The sequence below is a fragment of the Taudactylus pleione genome, unplaced genomic scaffold, assembly GCF_031769625.1.
Source record: "Taudactylus pleione unplaced genomic scaffold, aTauple2 ptg000260l, whole genome shotgun sequence".
NCBI classification, from domain to species: Eukaryota; Metazoa; Chordata; class Amphibia; order Anura; family Myobatrachidae; genus Taudactylus; species Taudactylus pleione.
This window is the reverse complement of record NW_028284662.1, coordinates 73,225-93,752: the sequence shown is the minus strand read 5'-3', so window position 1 is coordinate 93,752 and position 20,528 is coordinate 73,225. Positions and strand designations below refer to the sequence as shown.

General features: G+C 43.7%; 2 protein-coding genes across 3 annotated transcripts in view; both read left to right on the top strand.

Annotated features, from left to right (window-relative positions):
- Positions 1-9,229, top strand: part of ELOA (elongin A) — a 44,732-nt gene extending 35,503 nt beyond the window's left edge. For both annotated transcript variants that reach the window (XM_088481012.1, XM_088481011.1), the window contains exons 9-11: positions 5,247-5,358; positions 5,484-5,632; positions 7,850-9,229. In XM_088481012.1, the coding sequence (XP_088337138.1) occupies positions 5,247-5,358; positions 5,484-5,632; positions 7,850-7,911 (323 nt within the window). In that variant the 3' untranslated portion in view covers positions 7,912-9,229. The remainder of the gene's footprint in view (positions 1-5,246; positions 5,359-5,483; positions 5,633-7,849) is intronic.
- A 1,219-nt stretch (positions 9,230-10,448) lies between these two features.
- The window catches only part of PITHD1 (PITH domain containing 1), a 40,279-nt gene continuing 30,199 nt past the window's right edge, over positions 10,449-20,528 (top strand). Inside the window, exon 1 of the mRNA XM_088481010.1 lies at positions 10,449-10,698. Within this exon, the coding sequence (XP_088337136.1) occupies positions 10,501-10,698 (198 nt within the window). The 5' untranslated portion in view covers positions 10,449-10,500. The remainder of the gene's footprint in view (positions 10,699-20,528) is intronic.

Sequence of the window (20,528 nt, the reverse complement as noted above, 5' to 3'; positions counted from 1 at the left end):
CTTTAATGGCCAGGTCTTATTTGGGCCAGATTTGGACAAAATCGTGGACACTTTGGCTGCTGCCAAGTCTGCCTGTTTACCTTCGGCCCCAATGCCATCAGGATCTGGAATGCAGTCCTTTCGGACTTTCCGTTCTCAGGGTGAGGCTAAGGATCAGTCCTTTCCCAGACCATCAGGAGCTAAGAAGGTCACAAAGCCCAAGAAGCAGGCTTGGAGTACCAGGTGTCCAGCTGCCAAGCCCGACACTATACCCTCAGCCTGACGGGGCAGGCCTCTCCTTGGGGGACCCCTTGGTGGGCGGCCGAATTCTTCAGTTCGCCCAGTGTTGGTGGCATACCACAACAGGCACTTGGGTAAGGGAAGTGGTCTCTCAAGGGTACACCCTTTCCTTCCAATACAGACCTCCTCATCAATTCTTCCCTACGGAACTTCAGAAAAAGGCATTGGAACTGCAGAAAGTTATACGATCTATGCTCCTACAGGGAGTTATAGTTCCGGGACCTACTCCCCAGAGGGGAATGGGCTATTATTTCACTCTTTTTTTTTTTTTTGTTCCAAAACCGAATGGTGCATACAGGCCTATCCTAAACCTCAAGTCCCTAAACAAGTTTCTCCGAGTGCCTCGGTTCAAAATGGAAATCCTGCGGTCAATTATACTGGCTATGGAACCTGGGGATTTTATGGTGTCTGGACATTCAGGATGCCTAACTGCATGTCCCGATAGCTTCGGCTCACCAGAGGTACCTCAGGTTCGCAGTGTTGCAACAACACTTCCAGTTTCAGGCACTGCCGTTTTGACTGTCCACGGCACCCAGGGTGTTCGCCAAACTTATGGCAGTGATGGCGGCCTAACTGCGGCTGCAGGGGCTCCGTCTGTTGCCCTACCTGGACGACCTACTATTGCTAGCCAGGTCTCCGGAATTACTTCTTCAGCATCTACAGCTGACAATAACAGTGCTACAAAGCCACAGACACTGATCCTTTCCAGATGGGATGGATCTCCACGCCGGATACGAACCCAGAAATTGGTACTGTCTCCGGAGGTACGTCTGTCTCTGACTTGGTGGCTCCACACAAGTCACCTTACCAAGGGCCTCCCCTTTTGGATCCCGGAGTGGGTCCTTCTGACAACAGACGCCTGTCCCCGGGGTTGGGGTGCAGTGACGGGTTCACACCTCTTCCAGGGAAGGTGGACAATAGAGGAGTCTGTGCTTCCAATAAACATATTGGAACTCAGGGCAGTTCTAAGGGCTCTTCAGCAAGCAAGGCTCATACTTCACGGAAAACCCATGCAAGTCCAGTGAGACAACGCCACCACAGTGGCCTACATAAACCGCCAAGGAGGCACTCAGTCAGGCGGCACTAATGGAAGTGTCCTGCATCCTGACTTGGGCGGAGGAAAATGTCCCAGCCATATCGACAGTGTTTATCCCGGGACTTCCTAAGCCGTCACGATTTACACCCAGGGGAATGGTCACTTCACCAGGAAGTATTTCAACTTCTGGTGAACAAGTGGGGACTTCCCGAAGTAGATCTAATGGCATCTCGGCACAACCACAAGTTGCCAAGGTGCGGCTCAAGAACAAGAGACGTGGGGGCTCTGCTGGTAGATGCTCTGTCGGTCAAATGGACCTTCAAGTTCGCGTTCCTGTTTCCTCCATTCTCCCTTCTCCCTCGGATGATTCAGTAGTTCAAGCAAGAAGGAGGTATGCTACTGCTGGTAGCGCCAGCGTGACCCAGACGTCACTGGTACGCAGATCTTCGGAGTCTATCAATAGACTCTCCGATGGTGTTGCTTCAACATCCAGACCTGTTGTCCCAAGGTCCTTGCCTCTACCCGGACCAGAGTCGTCTGTCTTTGACGGCGTGGCTCTTGAGACTGCCCTCTTGAGTTCCAGGGGTTTTTCCAGCTCGGTGGTGAACACCATGCTCAGAGCTCGCAAGCCTGCTTCTGCAAGAATTTATCACAGAATGGTGTCGCCCAAGAGGTTATAATCCTCAGACATTTGGATTATCCAGGATTTTGGCATTCCTACAGGCGGGCTTAGATCACGGTCTTCGCCTTGCTTCTCTGAAGGTGCAGGTTTCTGCCCTGTCAGTACTGTTTCACCGTAGGATTGCTACTCTTCCGGATGTACACACCTTTATGCAAGGTGTGCTTCGCATCCAACCTCCCTTTATCCCACCGGTGGCTCCTTGAGATTTGACTGTGATCCTTAGGGCTCTACAAGGACTGCCATTTGAACCACTGGGCTCAGTGGATTTAAAATGGTTCACAATTAAAACTGTGTTTCTTCTAGCCATTGCTTCGGCCAGAAGGGTGTCAGATTTGGGGGCTCTTTCATGTCGCCCCCCCCTTTCTGATTTTTCATAGGGACAGGGCGGTTCTTTGTACTCGCCCTGGTTTCCTAACTAAGGTGGTATCCAGGTTCCACATTAATGAGGAAATTGTAGTACCAGCTTTTAACTCCCCAGACCTTTCAGATGGTGAGGCCTCTTTGTATGTGGTACGTGCTCTACAAACTTATGTGGACCCTACCAACTCATTTCGGAAGTCGGACTCGTTGTTTGTCTTTTTTGGTTTCCAAAAGAAAGGATGGCCTGCCACTAAGCAGACTTTGTCAGGCTGGATTCGCCTGGTAATTTCAGAGGCTCGCCATCATGAGGACCTTCCTCTGTTAAGGCTCATTCTACTGTGGGTCCTTCGTGGGCAGCTCGTCGTGGCACCTCTGCTGTTCAGCTGTGCAAGGCGGCCACGTGGTCTATTGTCCATACATTCTTAAGGTATTATGTATGTGATACCTTTGCCTCTCAGGATGCTTCCTTCGGGCGGCGGATTCTCCTTTCTGCACAGGAGCGTCCCCACCCTTAAGGAGACTGCTTTGGGACATCCCCAAGGTCTTCTGTGGAGCCCTATGGACCCTGCAGTAGAAAATAAGAGATATGGTAAGACCTTACCTTTTGTTATCTCTATTTCTACAAAGTCCATAGGGATCCACAGGACTCCCGCCCTGTCGCACCTGTACTGCAGATGGGCTGTGTTCTGTCACCGGTTTTCCGTCTCCTTCTGTATTTGAGACTGTGATACTTGAGTGTTCCAGAATTTCTTCCTTCTCTCTTCTCCTCCTCCGGCCATTGGCTTGTTACGAAACTGAGGTACCTTGGCCTGGGGGCGGGGAATAGGAGAGGAGTCTGGTGCATCCTGGGAGCACAAATTTAGCTATTGAGGTGCTCGACGACTGACGTCATCAACCTATACCCCAAGGTCTCCTGTGGATCCCTATGGACTTCGTAGAAATAGAGATAACAAAGGTAAGATCTTACCATATCTCTAATTTTTACTTATCCAGAAATTCATTAGGCTTAAACTAACTTTCACTTCATCTTCATAATAAGGTCACTTATCAAAAATAAATCAGAAAGGTTTATATACATGCTGTTTATAGTAATCAGATAAATTAGATCTTGGAACCTGTGTGGGTTATGTTATAGTATAGAATGTTACTTTATTTAACAGCTTAATATTATTATTTCAAAATTGTATCTATTATCTAGGTCAGTGATTCCCAATTCGGTCTTTAATGCACACTAACAGTCCAGGTTTTAGTGATATCCATGCTTGAGCACAGATGGTTAAATCAAAATAAATGAAATACTAATTAAGTCACCTGTGCTCAAGTACAGCTATCCTTAAAACCGGGACTGTTAGTGTGCCTTGAAGACCGTGGTAGGGAACCCCTGATCTAGTTGGTCTCCTGGCCACTGTATTCAAATTTCCATACCCCTACCTCAACTTCGACCACTGGTTAAGGCAGAAATAAGTTTGGACATTTGCACATGCAGCATTCTCACGAGAATACTATAAGAACAAACCTGCAAATACTGCAGGCACCAGGATCTGGGGGCGTGCAGACCTCCGCTAACCTCATGGGCTTTAGTATAAACCTCAGACAAGGTTTTTGGCTGTTTGTGCTGACCTGTACTATAGATACTTAGTAGCCACTTTATTAGGCACTCCTTTTTAATATTATGTAGGAACCCCATTTGCCCCTAGAACAGCATACACTGTCAGCTGCTCATTTATTTGTGCATCAATGCTCTATTGTATTGAGATCTGGTGATTGTAGAGGCAATACACTGACATAATTGTCATGTTTGTGGAACCAGTTTGAGATAAAATGTGCTTTTTGACATGGTGTGTTGTCTTGCTGGAAGTAACCATTAGAAGATTGGTAGACTGTAACAATAAAGGGATCCATGTGGTCAACAACAATACTCAGACTGTAGCATATGAACAGTGCACAATTGGTAATAAGGGGCCTAATGTGTGCCAAGCAAACATATCTCACACTATTACACCACCAGCTGCCTGAACCACAAGTCAAGATGGATCCATGCATTCATGTTGTTTATGCTAAATTCTAACCCTACCATCTGCAACGCTTTTCCAGTCTTCAACTGTCCAGATTTGATGAGCCTGTTCCCACAGTTACCTCCGTTTTCTCATCTTAGCTAACTGAAATAACCATGCATTATAAAAGTGGAATTCAAAAGAGAAGTTTTTAAACCATGTCAAGGCTTAAAAAAAATAATTTTTATCCTACTGTTGTTGCTGTATCCTTCCAGTCTTCTTAAACCAATCTAGCAGTTCTCTCTCAGTAACAAGGCGTTTGCATACACATAAATGACCCTCACTGGATGTTTGTTGTCTTGCACACCATTGTCTGTAACTTGTACAGTTGTATGTGAATTTCCCAGGAGATAAGCAGTTTCTAAGATACTCACCCACTCTCACCAATAATCATTATAACTTCAAAGTCACTTAGAACATATTTCTTCCACATTCTGAGGTTTGGTCTGAGCAACAACTGAACATCTTGACCAAGCCTTCATGCTTTTATACAATAAGTTTCTGCCACATGATAATCTGATTAGATATTTAAATAAGCGAGCAGATGTACTGGTGTAACTAATAAAGTGGCCATTGAGTGTACACGATGTTCTAAAATTATTTTGAAGAGTTAAGATGGGTCCCCTCCTAGGGAATCTACTGGGAGGGGAACCGAAGCAGAGAGTCCACTCATTTTTTCTGCAGTGAGCACACTGCAGGCCTTCCATAGCATTTTGGTAGACCTCTATTCCAAGAAACTACATACAATAACAAAACATAGTCATTCCACCCTTTATTGCCAAAACTTTCCATGCCTTACTTTCCTAGCAATTTACATCATTTTTTCTCTGTACAGTTCGACAAGCTAAGATGGCATTTGTGAATACAGAAGTGAAACCCCCAAGAGATGTGCGCAGAAGACAAGAAAAGTTTGGAACAGGCGCAGCAATTGTTAATGAAAAAATCAGGTAATAGAGGGAACTATATTTGAGTTTCATCAGGGAACCTTCATATAAATGCCTGGCCAGAATATGAGGGTTGTATGTTTTGTATAAAGTAGAATCTTACCCTGCTCTTTCCCCTCTCTTAACAGGATTAAACCCTTTTTACCAGTTATCAGCAGCAGTTATAATGTTTCCTCTGAAACACCACGCTTATATGATGGACCGAGCACCAGCTGTACAGTGTCCACACCAAGTAGTGTTCAACCTGGACACGATCCACGTAAACCACAAGTCAAGAGTAAGTTGTAATGCTGGATATTGTATGCTAAAGAGGGTCTGTGTGTGTTTTGATTTAAAAATGTTGATTGAATGTAACATGATTTCACAGGGTTTGCTGAAAAAAGGTTAAATTGAGTGTCCAGTGTAAAATAATTATTAACCATCCACTACCTGTTTAGGATCTGTCTATAGGCAGTATTCAAGCTCTGATTAAGCAGTATGAAGTCATTCCACACTGCTCATCTACCTGCTCCAGTCTGCATAGAAACCAGCTCTCCTGCCTGCCTGTTACAGTGTAATATTTTACATTGTTGTAAAATACTGGAATATAAGGCTATAATGTGTTATCACGGATAGAAGTGTGAGAACTGTATTCACATTCACAGTGTAACATGTAGGCTGGGACCAAGTAGATGGGAGGTGTGCTTATCTATTGATCAGCGCTGATAATATGCCTAGATATGTATATATAAAAACTATTTTATTATGGCTGTTCTATTTATTATTATTATTATTATTATTATTATCATCCTTTATTTATACGGCGCCACAAAGGTTCCGCAGCGCCTTATAAAGTACATGATAACTGTTTTCTTGTGTGCTTATTTGTTTAACAGTACAAAACAATGCAGGACATGGACACGGTGTTTAAACATTGCTGCATTAGAGATCATAACACTTAAATAAGCAACCAAGTTTTATGTGCCATTGTGGTGAGTTAGGAATAAATGATAGTATAAGTAAGGGAAATAAGAAACACATGAGGGAAGAGGCCCATGCTCGTGAGAGCTTACATTCTAAAGGGAGGGGCAAACAAACAGAGGTTACACAGATGGGGTAGACAGTGAGCAAGGAGCATGGAGCAGTGGGTTAGGATGAGAGCTGGTAGGTTTTGATGAAGAAGTGGGTCTTGAGAGCCGGTTTGAAGGACTGGTAGAGAGGTGGAGAGTCTGATAGAGAGAAGGCAAGAAATCTATAGGTAGGGAGCAGCACGGGCAAAATCTTGGAAATGGGAGTGGGAGGAAGTAATCAGTTGGCAGATGAGGTGGAGCGAAGTGGGCGGGCAGGTGTGTGAAGGGAGATGAGATCAGAGATGTAAATGGGAGAGGATTGGGTGAGGACTTTGTGAGTGTGAGAAGCTTGAATTGGGTTCTGAACGGGAAGGGGAGCCAGTGGAGGGCTTGTAGGAGAGGGGAGGCAGATGTAGAACGTTTGAAGAGGAAGATGAGCTGAGTAGCAGCATTGAGGACAGAATGGAGTGGAGAGAGGTGGGAGTCAGGGAGGCCAGATAGGAGGAAGTTACAGTAGTCCACTCTGGAGATGACCAGTGAGTGGATGAGGGTCTTAGTAGCATCCAGGGTGAGAAAGGGTCTGATCCTGGAAATATTTTTGAGATGGAAAAGGCAGGTAAGTACCGTCCTCCTTTCTTTCGTGTAACTACAACCCAAAACCAGTTGGCTTTCCTAAAACACAAACTGATTTAACATGTAAATATCACTAGAATATTATATAATTTGAACTTCAGTTGCATTCCTCCTTTCATATATCTATGACGTTTGGCTTAAACACATAAGGGCAGATGCAGTTAGCCTTGATGTTCCGTTGTAGTTGTATTATGGTAGGGAGAACATTGCTTATTTTTTCTCACACTTCTATGGAATGCGAGGAAACAAAGTGATGTTTTACTAACCTACTAACCAGACTGTCATCTATTTGTATTTGCCCTTTAGAACCCAAATGAGAGAATTACTATTTTCTGACTCCCAACAAGCTGCCCACTGCACACCCATGACTTTGCTTCTATAATACCCAAATTGTCAATGCACTCTATACTTAGTATTACATATTACAAAGAGCTCCTTATATGAATACAAGCTGGATAATGACTGCTTTAGTCTAGTTCACATGTACAAAACCATTGGCAGGCAGGCTGTTTATTTGAACACATCATACCACATACATCTGCTCAATCACACAACTTAATTTCTTTGTTGGGCACTTGCAGTGCTCTAGTTTTGTATGCTCACTAACTTGTTTTTCCCTGTTGGCATTATGTCTTTAATGTTGTGTTAGCTGGCATCTTATCTTCTCTCAGCAAACCTGATGTTCCTGCTCTTCTCATTTCCCCCGCTGTTTTGAAAGTAGTGCATTTGTTAAGTGCTATGTTTTCCTCTATTTTAACTCTGCTTCCATTGATAAATGTTTATCTGACTATCACTCTTTTTCTGTGTTTCAGAAGTTGCTCCAATGATGGCCAAAACTATAAAAGCTTTTAAGAACAGATTTTCTCGACGATAAACCACAAGAAGAGAATGAACTTTCTTTTGTGGCGGGGGAGGGCTTATTCAGCTGGGGAGCATTCATGACATTGTCTGATGGACTCATCCAGGAAGATTGCTTCCCTCAACCCAAACTTTTCTCAGTCCCCAACTGTTGAACATTTAATGGTTTATTGACATGTTCATGTTTTAATACATGTTTCCGTCATCATATTTATAGCTCTGCGGCATTCCGCTCATTGTATATTATCTTCTGGTGGTTATACGATGACTTGCCACTCCTTTGCAGTGGCCTTAGGGTCATTCTGCCTTGTTCTCTCACTGCAGTGGACCCTGTATATAGGCTAGACCTATATTTCCATCTTAATGCTAGCAAGCCACGTCGCCGAGTTTGGAAAAGATCAGTGCACTGCGCAAGACTAGAATCCTTGTTTGCATAATTGTCAGTGGGATTGAGTTCATAACCCAGCAGAGACACAGGTTAAAGTCCGTTTTTGTACTGATTTAAAAACTTTTCAAAATTTGAAAATGCTAAATATTACAAATGTCACGTACAAGCATTGCGTACAGTCTGACAGTTTTCTTTAGGTTCCATCTTACAGTTTTGGGACAAGTTGAAATAATACTGTACTTTGGATGCCATAGTAATATACCTGTGTACCTTGCAGTCATGTTTCAATGTTGCAGTGTCATGTAATGTTTGTTGTGAATTATTTTGCAGAGATGTTCAGTGACATAGGATTTTATAAAATGGTGTCCTAACATACATGCACACCCTTTTCATGTCTCGGGTCTGCAGTTAGACTAGATTTCTCTCTAAATTTGTAATTTAGACTGATGGAATCCATTTAGGATAACCTTATTTCACTGTATTTTTTTCTTTTTATTGCAAATGATTTCAGTTTGCACTTAGCACCATTGTAAAAGTGCAGCCATATCTTGCATGATAGTCTCATCCATTCAATCTTCAAAACAATATTTTATTGAATATTGGACTAAGAAGTGTCCTAAACATACTATTTCCCATGGAGAAGCTCTCAGTGTTTCTTTTACTGTTGCAGATGGTATTTCTACTCTTGAGTAATTAAATTGCAGTGTCAGACACTTCACTGCACATGTAGGTCATTTGTGAAATGAGTCTGTTGTGGATTCTACAGATCCCACTCTACATTATCCTGTAGTCAGTGGGCAGAGGCTACGGACTCCAGGATTTTATGTGAGCTTTTGCTTTATGTAAATAAAATCCTCTTTTGTGGTTTCAAGGAAATTAAATATTTTAACTAGACTTATATATGCAAATGATTTTATCTGGCTCTTAATAAAATGTGAATATTGGATACTCTGTCTTCCGTGTTTGGAAGGAGCACGTCAGTAGCTATTTGCTGTGAAGTTACAAGATGTGTCTGAACAACGTGCACTGCTGGCACTAAGGGCTCTATTTACTACAATCCACATTTCAAAAGCGGTTGTAGTGTGATATTGTCAATGCGAATTTAGGAAATTTCACAGGGATTTAGCAAGAATCCCTTGCAGAGACAGAGCTTGCCATAAAGCTTGCAATTCCCCTCTGTACACTTCTCCCTGTATTTTTCGGGAAAAATACAGTGAGACTGTGTCCACGTATAGGCGTATATCAGCTGATCGGTCGGTCAGAGGAGATCACGGATCGACGGTCCCAGCACAGGTAAGTGTGAACCAGGGGCATGGGGGATGGGATAGCAGCCACTGGGGGTTCAGCGGTGAGGCAGGGGGGGGTCAGCGATAGCACACTTGGGCAGCAGTGGTGGGTGCAGTGGAAATGTTTAACCAGAGCAGAGGAGTGCAGCAGCGGCGGTTTTGGTTAACTATGTTTCTTTGGGGTTTTTTGTTTCTTTATAGTGATCATCTTGTGGTCCATTTAGACCACACAGCTGATCACTGAGGCCGGCTCTGCTCTGCCTGTCAGAACTGAGCAGGAGCCGGGGGACCGGGGGGAAAGCCCTGATAACGCCATCTGAACTTGGCGTTATTATCACAGGGCTTTCCCACTTATTTTTTTTTATAATTGAGTTTTAGTAAATACCAGACAGATCGCTTTTCCCATACTTGTAATGGGAAATGCGATCTGTTTACTAAAAATATGTCAATTGAAGGGATTGGGGTAGTTTTAAAAAAAAAAAAAAAACGACTCCAATTGCCCTTTAATAAATGCTTGTGATACTAAAATAATGTGAAAAGGGTGTGAAAACACACATTTTTTTATTAAAAATAATGTTAATAAATAGGCCCCTCAATGCTATAGTACAGGAGATTGAAGAATATAGGAAACATGTCGCTCAAATAGAAAGGCTGCCATCTAGTGGCTAGAAATATTTCCGTTCCTCACTTATTTATGAACATTGTCGTTTCCACAGCACGCAATATATAAATATATATTATATATATATATATATAAGCATTATTTACATAAATGGTGATATGGCAGGGAAAACTTTAATGCCATTAGCAGGATAGCGACGTGATGTGTTGTTACCGCGAGTACCAAGATGGCGACATGATAGAGCTTTAAAAAAAAAAAACGATTTGCGAGTAGCAAGATGGCGCAGCTGCCGCTGACCAACAAGTGGCGATGTCTCACGGCGGGCACAGTCATGGCGGCGGGGGATGCGGCTGTGGCGCAGAGCGATCAGAGGCACCGGAGCGCGGACTGGAGTACGGACTTTACCAAAAGATTGACCTGCATAAGCTGCAGTGTCTGAACGAGAGCCAGGAGGGCAGCGGCAAGTTGGTGTTCAAGGCCTGGGAAGAACGTGGGGACCGGAGCAGGGTGACTGAGCATTTCTTCCGTATACGCTGTGAAACGTGTTTACTACATACTGGTGTACTTTCAGCAAGTACATATTACCAGGTGGGGAGGGGGAACTATACAGTCAAAAAGCACGCTGCCCGGCCTGGTGCAGTTAATGCGCACATATGTCTATATTAACTCCTAGGTACACACTTACCAATGTGTATCCGGATATGTCGGGTCGACATATCGTTACCGTGTGTACACATTGGGGTAGATGTATGAAGCCCACGTGCGCTGATACCGTTTCTCCCACATGTATGATCGGGGGTCTGGGCGGTAAATGACAGGGGCGCTATGCGCCCCTGTCATCGGCGCTGCTATCTACAAGATAGCAGCGCCGACAGCCTGGGCTATGTACGAATGGTCAGATCGTCTGACCGTTCGGCCGGCTGTAGCTGTCGTTATCGACAGCTACAGCCTGGCGTTAGCCTATCCCCACAGCAGGGACAGCGCTGTCCCGCTGTGGTGGCTTCAGGGCTGCACGCGGGGATCTCGCGATACTTGCGAGATCCCGCGCATGCTCATTGGAGCCGGCCGGCCGGGCCTGACACACATCGCATCAGCACTAGGCTGATGCGATGTGGTCTGTAGCGGGTAGCGCCGGAGGGGGGAGTTAACGCTCCCCCTCTCCGGCCGGTGAGATGTTCACACATCTCACCGGTAGTGCTTCCTGCTTCGCCTCGGTAAAGAGGCAAAGCAGGAAGCGTTATAGCGGCACTTAACGTGCCACTATAATACATCTACCCCACTGAGCGATGTAATGAACGAAGGAGCGATCCCTTATTCCGTCCTTTATTTCTTGCAAAGCTACCGCATGCGATATCGGCCGGTTAGCCATGCCGCACAGCCAACAGGACAATAACGCAGGAGTGCGTAGATAGACTGTACACACTATGCGATCCGCATGATCTATAGTTCCGATCTGCGTCAGAATGATAGATCGTTTGATGGATTGCATCAAGGAGAGAAGCTAGCCCTGTGTTTTTCTGACAACTTACTATAGATGGCTATGGGCTCCATTTATCATTGAGTTTTAACTGTTTTTAGACTCGTTACATTTGTTAATCTTGTTTCTGGTCTGTATCAATCATTACAGCACTGCTTTTCTGCTGCGTTCCAGCTGTATATTTTGTTTTCTCACCCCCTTATATAATGTATTTCATACTGTATCAACAAACGGTATTTGGAACCAACTGCTTGTTGGCTTATTTTGTTTTCTCAAGCTGATGTTCTCCTGCGCTGAGGAGCTCTATGGCATCGGTTGCGTGACCCGGCATGCAGGTCTTCACCTAGAATGCAACTCGTTAACTGTATCTCCTGGCAATGGGCTATAGTCTGGTCTGAAGCCTGGCGTCCCTTCTGATACACCGCACATGCGCCGAAACCTAAGATATTCTGCGCATGCACAAGATAAGGACCACACTGGCCGGCTTTATTCATCAGCACTGACAAGCATTGCGGCTGGCGCCATTTACACGAATGCTCTCCGGCAAGCCGTTAATAAATAACAGCAACTAATAAAAAAAAATAAAAGGCAAACTAATTTAACGCAAAAAAAAAACTTGTTGATAAATGGAGCTCTAAACATCACATATGCACCTAAATCTGTCAAGATAAAAAAGGCCTCTCAGCCAATAAAAAAATATATTACCATTTAAACATTAAAAAAAACTAAAGTATTAGTACCAAATAAGAATAAACTATCTAATATAAAGTGTATTGATGCAGAGTGAGTACTACGCCAGTTATTGCGGTGTAACTTGCATGAAATCACACTGCTCGACTGTATCAAGTGGCTTACACTGGGACGGGTGCGTTCTGATGAAGTTCAAGTACAGTAATGGTTGTGTTCATGCAAATGCAAACAGACCTGGAAAGTGATGGGGATACTAGGAAACCGTATCATTTGCAGGTGGTCAGGGTAGGTGCAACGACCAGAAATTGATAATGGTCACTGCTTCTGATTGGCTGTTTGCCTAATAACAAATGTGCTTTTAGCATATAAAGCAAATGGAGTATGACTTATGGTGCATACACACGATCAGATTTTTCCTTCAGATATGAACGATAACTATGTAAAAATCGTTCAGTCGTTCATATCTGAAGGAAAATCGTTCATATCTGACATGCCTGAACGATGGACGATCAACGATGCGCGTTCCCGATGGTCAGATAACGATTTCTGACATCTGATGTGTTTGCAGTCAGACTTGGACGATTCCATTCATTTTAATGCAGTCAAAAATTGTTCAATCGTTCAAATCGTTCAAAACTTTGGTAAAATCGTTCAAATCGTTCAATCGTTCAGTCGTTCATCTGACAAATCTGACAAGTCTGACAAATCTGACTGTGTGTATGCTCCATTAGTTGTGTCTCTGTGACATGTACAGATGTGTCCTTTCTTACTGTTTCTTCAGTCATGCCAAATAAGCCCCTCTTGGCAAGCCAGGTCCTGTGTTACCCAATGAGCATCTTTCTCGCTGAAAATGTGCACCTTATTCGCATAATTAAAATAACTGGAAGCAACAAAACTACATTCCTAGCTTACACTGAACAATTTGATGTCTGAATCCGTTAATCACACTTCAATCTCTGCATATGGCGAAAATATACTCTGCACATTCTTCTAGGTGTATGTCCATTTTCATTAGCTTTTCTGCATCAGCCCCATAATCTCCAGGTAGAAAAAAAGACACTACACCTAATAAAGCTACAAGAATAAACTGAGATAGTAAACTTCCAAATGCAGCAAAAACTATAGGTTTATAGACTGTTGTTCTTATCCAGGCATTTTTTTTGACTGTTTATTTGATGTGCTTTTTTTTTGTACTATTGTTGATTTTTATTTAATAAAATAGCACTTTTATACTCTTGAGTAAATTCCAGCTAACCTACGTGTTATTATTCCTGCAAGCATCAGAGTGATATTCAGAATTCACATCACTATCCAAGCAACAGTAGTAGGGTTATATAAAAAAAAAAATCCTTAACTTGTCAGCCCTGTATTTTGACATGTTTCTTTACTGATGTGTAGGCTCTACAGGTGAGTGCATGGAAACCCCATTCTCTGTATGACTTAAGTATCAGCACCACGCAGTCTGGACATATCAACAATATAGGAAAGCACACATTCTGTGTGATATGCTAGATTGTGGAAAAAGTTCTCTAATCTCATCACTATATTGGTTGATTAGGCGACTCATTAATTGTACCACATATCTTCACCTAAGTCTTATCAGAGCTTAATGTTATTAATCTTTTGTGGCTTATATAGCACCATAAGACATTTAGGGGGAGATGTATTAACGGCGACATCGCCGTTGCGGTACATCCCCCCCGACTTCGAGTACATACCGCGGTTCATTACCGCGGTATGTACCAAGGATTTCGCAAAGGACAGCCCTCTCGATGAGAGCTGTCCTTTGCGATGCGGCCGGGCAGAGGGACTTCCGGGTTGAACACCCAGAATTCCTTCTGCGCATGCGCAGAAGGACGCGGGACGCGTGGGCTCATGGGAGGGATCCGATCGGATCCCTCCCGGCCCCGAGCGTCGCGCTAAGAAGCTCATAGGCTTCTATTGGGTAACGCCTCCTGAAGGTGGCGTTACCTAGCGACGCGAAGCAGCAGAATGCAGCGCATTCTGCTGCTTAATACATACGGGGAATGTGGTAAAACCCCCGAAAACGGCATTTTCGGGGGTTTTACCGCATTTTGCCGTTAATACATCTCCCCCTTAACTTTTGGAGTTTGGTGACAATCTTATTGAGTCTGGGAGACAGATCACTGGAGAAGTCTATTTGTGGTTCAGATGAGCACACATTTTTCGCAAACTTTTTTTTTTTTTTCCTATCCATAGTTACATCCCTCTAGTGCTAATTGCTACTGCAGATGTGCTATTGAATTGTCATTGTTATAAGCATTATTAATGCTATTAGTTATTAATTTGTGTGTTTAGTGCTAGTATAAATAGCTGCATTATTGACATCACCACTATGTTGAAGTCTAAAGACAGACAAAGAGCATGTGGACCAGGATCTTTTTTTTTGGAACTACTGGACTAATTGTTCCTAAACCTTAGCTGAACACCAATTCAAATACACTGTGTCCTAGAAGAGCACCGTTTTGGGAACTTTTAGGCATTACCTATAATCCAGTTTAGTTTTTTTTCCAATTTATTTATTTTGAATAAGGTTATCTTGTACAAGGACAGATCGATGGCAGTGCGACTGGTACGTTTCTAAGGGTACAAGGTTGGGGGGTACCCTCTGTGTCCAGCATGTGGAATGTCAAGAGTGAGTTACATCCAGTGCCCAGCATCCTGCTTCCGGCTGCGTCTTCCTTTCAGCAGACTTTATTTTACAACAAATATGGGCACTCATGATACCATTATCTCCACAGTAATAAGAAAAAAAAATCAGAGTGCATTGTAGGAATATTTCTACAATTGCAGTAATGTTTTTGACCTTTGAAATAAGAGAACTAATAGATCTCCAAATTTTGCTTCTGTTGTATGACTACATATCTGGAATGCTATCTGATTTATTTACATTTTTTTTTCCATATATCCATTAATATTTTATTCTTATATGGCTTATATACTGTTTAATGGTGATATATAATAAAAACTTGAATATTATTTTTATAAGCTGAGAGGGGCATTGTTTGTCTTGATCAGTTTAGAGTAGCACCAGAGGGTTGGGTATGGGATGACAACACTCGGGATCCCGGCAGGGTTAGGATACCGACCCCCATGTAGGTCTATTCTCACCCTTCCCCCTCTCCCTACGCCTAACCATCCATCCTCAGTGTCTAACCTCCACCTCCCCGCACCCTAAACCAAATCCACCACCCCCTTAGTGCCTAATCCTAACCTCACCACCCCCCAGTGCCATGGGCTCCTCTGATTGGCTGCTGTCATAGAAGGTGGTGGAGCCATCATGGAGGAGTGCCAGAAAGTGTTATACTGTCTTGTCTAAACGTACAGATTACGCCGTTCAGAGACGGCGAATCTGTTAATAAGATAAATACGGAAAATCATGTTTTTCGTGCCTTCATGAATCTCAATCACCATACATAAGTACGGTGTTAGAGCTATTTCACACATGCCGGTTCTTGCCAGGCAAGAACCGGGTGGTAGCCAGACAGCTTTTTTTCTGGCACGCAGTGCCTTTCATAAGCAGCGGCTTTGAACCGCTTTTTGTGTCAGTTTTTTTTTTTTTGTCTTATTGGGCATGCGCAGCAGCAGCTGCTGCTGCACATGCCCGGCCGGCAGAAGCCCGTGTGTGTGAAAGGAAACATTGTTTCCTTCACACTACTGGCGTGCAGGCACGGCCACGGCACGGCACCGTCCTGCATAGTAGTTTTTTCCGGCTATATCAAGGCGACCGTGCCGTGTGAAAGGAGCCTGTCCTTTCCCTGCAGTACTACATTTCACAGCCGGTTAAATACCGGGCGGCTCTTTGCCGCCCGGTCAAAACCGGCATGTGTGAAATAGCTCTTACGATATCAAAATGACGTGGGGCGCCGCAGGAGAAACAACAACTTCCTCCATGGTAACCCACTCTATGAATAGATGAAAGCAAAGAAAAGACCTGTTTACCACAAAACAGGGCTTTTCTCTACTCTATGAATAGAGCCCTTGATTATGTCAGTAGGATAAGAAGTGAAGGTAACTTGCTCAATGGTCTAACAAAGGTTAAGCGTATGCAGCTCCAACTTTTGAAACCAACCAATAAGTACCTAGGGTCCAGTGCTTCTCTAACCTTTTGGTCTCAAGATGTGTGGGTTATTTTACCAAAACTGGATGATTTGACTTAATTTTTAGTCATGGTAAATTTAGTAAGCCTGGGCTAAAGTGCATATTCTGGAGGCATAAGGTACTGTGATCCCCATCCAATGTATGAGGCCGTTTCTCCCCGGTTACCATGTGTCTTATACCCCTTGCATAGAAATGGAAAATGTGAACAGCGCTCAACAAGATGTTTATTGTTTTAGGGGGCTGCTTGGTACTGGAGATGTCCTGTCTCCAACAAAATTATACCGATAAAAATAGATTTTGTACCATGCGCTCACCTTGTCTATTTATCATATTATAGAAAATGTAGCTAAGGTAAAAAATGTGGAGATGACAACAGATCTAATGAATGTTATAAACAATCTTTTATTTATTTAGACACCATATACCAATGCGTCTAGTGATATGGATGGCTATTTTAGACTCTTATATGTCTCCTTTCTGATAGTAGGAGTATGATGGTAAAATAATCTAATAAAAATTATATATGATGATTAAGTCCTATATGGAAGGATCAAGGTATGTCTGGGTGGCAGGTGTGCCCTTTGAGGGGGTTACCTTTCCGTAAATATATACGGTACCCTTATGTTATGATATCAGCTCAGTATTTGTTTATACCGACTAGTAGCCAAGAAAAAGTCAGCCAATAGGACTGATCCCAAGTGGGTAAATAATGTCCGGGTGGTAGGTGTGCCCTTTGAGGGGGTTACCTTCCCGTAAATATATACGGTACCCTATGTCTAAAATGTGTATGTCCCTTTGGCTACTTGCAGTGTGCTAGGGAAGTGAGGGTAACCTTATGTAGAAAGGTAGCTCTCCGTATGTGGATATCCACGTACGTGTCCCTGCACTGTCTGAAGCAATGTCCCGGTGATAGAGTGAGCCGTGCAAAGTGTGACTGCAGCGTCCCATTAGCGGGGCTTACCGGTCGGCGTCTTCACTGAATGTCACGTGTTGCACTGTCCAGTAGCAGCGTGAGGCTGTGCTCAGTTTTCCACACACGTGACTAAGGAAGCAGAGAGCCTTGTGCACAGCCTCACGCTGCTACTCCTTATCCTCCTAACAGGAAACAGCAGGAAATAGCACCCTCCTCTGCCATACTACAGAGCAGCGTGCATTAGAAGCAGAGGGTTGAGCGAGTGGTCCGGCTGGACTGACTGCGGCAATTGAAATCATACCGCACTGCTCCCCTCCTCCACACACCGCATGGACAGTGCAACACGTGACATTCAGTGGAGACGCCGACCGGTAAGCCCCGCTAGCGGGACGCTGCAGTCACACTTTGCACGGCTCACTCTATCACCGGGACATCGCTTCAGACAGTGCAGGGACACGTACGTGGATATCCACATACGGAGAGCTACCTTTCTACATAAGGTTACTCTCACTTCCCTAGCACACTGAAAGTAGCCAAAGGGACATATACATACTTGTCTTTTTAGACATAGGGTACCGTATATATTTACGGGAAGGTAACCCCCTCAAAGGGCACACCTACCACCCGGACATTATTTACCCACTTGGGATCAGTCCTATTGGCTGACTTTTTCTTGGCTACTAGTCGGTATGGACAAATACTGAGCTGATATCATAACATAAGGGTACCGTATATATTTACGGAAAGGTAACCCCCTCAAAGGGCACACCTGCCACCCAGACATACCTTGATCCTTCCATATAGGACTTAATCATCATATATAATTTTTATTAGATTATTTTACCATCATACTCCTACTATCAGAAAGGAGACATATGAGTCTAAAATAGCCATGCATATCACTAGACGCATTGGTATATGGTGTCTATATAAATAAAAGATTGTTTATAACATTCATTAGATCTGTTGTTTTACCCCTTGCAGACATACAACCCGGGAAATTTCCTGCTCAGACCCAGGAATTTCTCCTGTGCAAATTCCCGGGTATTTGGTCGAGACCCCCCCCTTTCACACTACAGTGTCTACCCGGGAAGTTCCCAGGTAGACCTCTTTCAGACAAGAGTAGGGTTTTTCTGCTTACCTGCCTCTTCTCTGCCGTCTGCTCCTCCCAGCCAAAAGCCGGCCAATCGTAATGCAGTTGTTTTTTTTTATTATGATTTTTTTTTAAATTTATTTTAATTTCCTGGTGGTCCAGTGGGAGTGCGGGCGGCCCGCTGTGCAACAGCTGGCCGGTGCTGGGGGTGGTGAGGAGCAGCAGCAGTGCTGAGCGTCCCTGTTAGCTCAAAGCAGCAGCGCTGAGCGTAATATAGGACGCTCTGCGCTGTCAGCTACATGTCAAAGCTGCTTGGTGCTGCCCGGGAGTAGTAAATTCCCGGGTAGCACCATTCAGACAGAAGCAGGGTAATTTCCCGGGACTTAAGTCCCAGGAAAAACCCTGGTCGATTGCAGGGGCGGCTACCCGGGAACACGTTCCCGGGTAGGTACCTTTCACACAGACATGAGACCCGGGAATTTTGGCCGAGGCAGGCCAAAATCCCGGGAATCTCAGTATGTCTGAAAGGGGTATAACTTACCTGTGTAGCTTTTCACACTTGAATTATAATTTATCATGGAGATAGACTAGGTGGCCAACTGATGCTACAAAAGTCACTTTTGTTAATTGTGTTACTGGACATTTCAGATGCTTCTGGTGTGTTTGCATCTCTTCACCTTGTTAGTATGTTTTGATTATATTATCTGTACTGCTGATCACAGGGATAGCTCCTACTGAGACTCTGCCTGATATGAAAATTCAAAACCTATATCTGGTTGTTAGTCTTCTGTCAATCCTATGTAGTTGTACTTGTCTCATAAGGCCTAACACTAGCTTTCTTAAAAGCTCAGTCGGTGGACAAGTGAGCGTATCCACTACCCGATAACATAGAGCGATTGCATGATTACGACATCATTCAGTAATTGGGCACACATCGGGAATGTAAATGTGGGAATGACCAGCGATGCTCGCTCCCCCGCTGGTCGTTTCCAACATCAATCATCGCACAAACATGCTGGTCAACCTGATGATAACGTAAGATTGAGCATGTTAGGGGATGATTGATGTGTCTACACTGAACGACTGAATGTTCAGTGCAGGCACAGCACCAGACTGAAACGACTGCACGATTACAATGTCGTAATCGTGCAGCCGTTTCTATGTCTGCTAGTGGATGTGCCCCTTTACATTTTACCACCTCACCTAACCTGCTTTTGTTCTAACAACAAATAATCCTGGTGAATAGAACAAATGCAACATCTGACATTTTGTTGGAGGCCCCCTGAACTCAGAGATGGAGGTTTGGTAGTATAGAAGGCATCATGGTACGGGCAGAAGTCAAAACCTGTTACATGTTTGTAATATGCTTGTTTATGGCATGTTAATTGCATTTTATTTTTGCGGAGTACAGTTACTCTTAACATTTTCAAGTGATATGTCTTTCCAAAGATGAGGATTACATCATATCGGTAATTGAACATAATGGCAATATAGTTTATGATTTTCAACTCATTACATTAGTAAAGTGTATAAGCATCTATTTTGTAAACTGCAACGTGAATGCATAATGCATGTAATGCAACTTGCAGTAGGTAATCTAAACAACATATAGACATTATTGCAGAATGCCAAAGACATTTTGAAATGGAGTGACAGGGTGATGTGTGACGATCTCTTCCCGCCACTGAATCTTCATTTGTGATTGGTAATCCAGCACCATGTTAGTGGAGTAAAAGTCAGCTCACGTAAAATGAGCACAGTTCTTTTTTTAAGGGGCAAGGCTGCCACCACCATTCTTAGCAAAGTGACTACTCCTTACCTTAGCAACAAATATGCTACAGATAAGAGTGATGAGCAACCTAGTACAATTAAGTGGCTGTTTGCGCAGCCGTCTAACCTTGAAAATGCTGCATATTATCCTTAATCTCAGCACTAAAAAGAAAAAAGCGCACAAATAACCTATAAAGACACAATTTCCCCCATTTTCTACAAAATATGTCTAAATGCAATGCAGACCCCCGACTTGCCCTCACACCCCCACA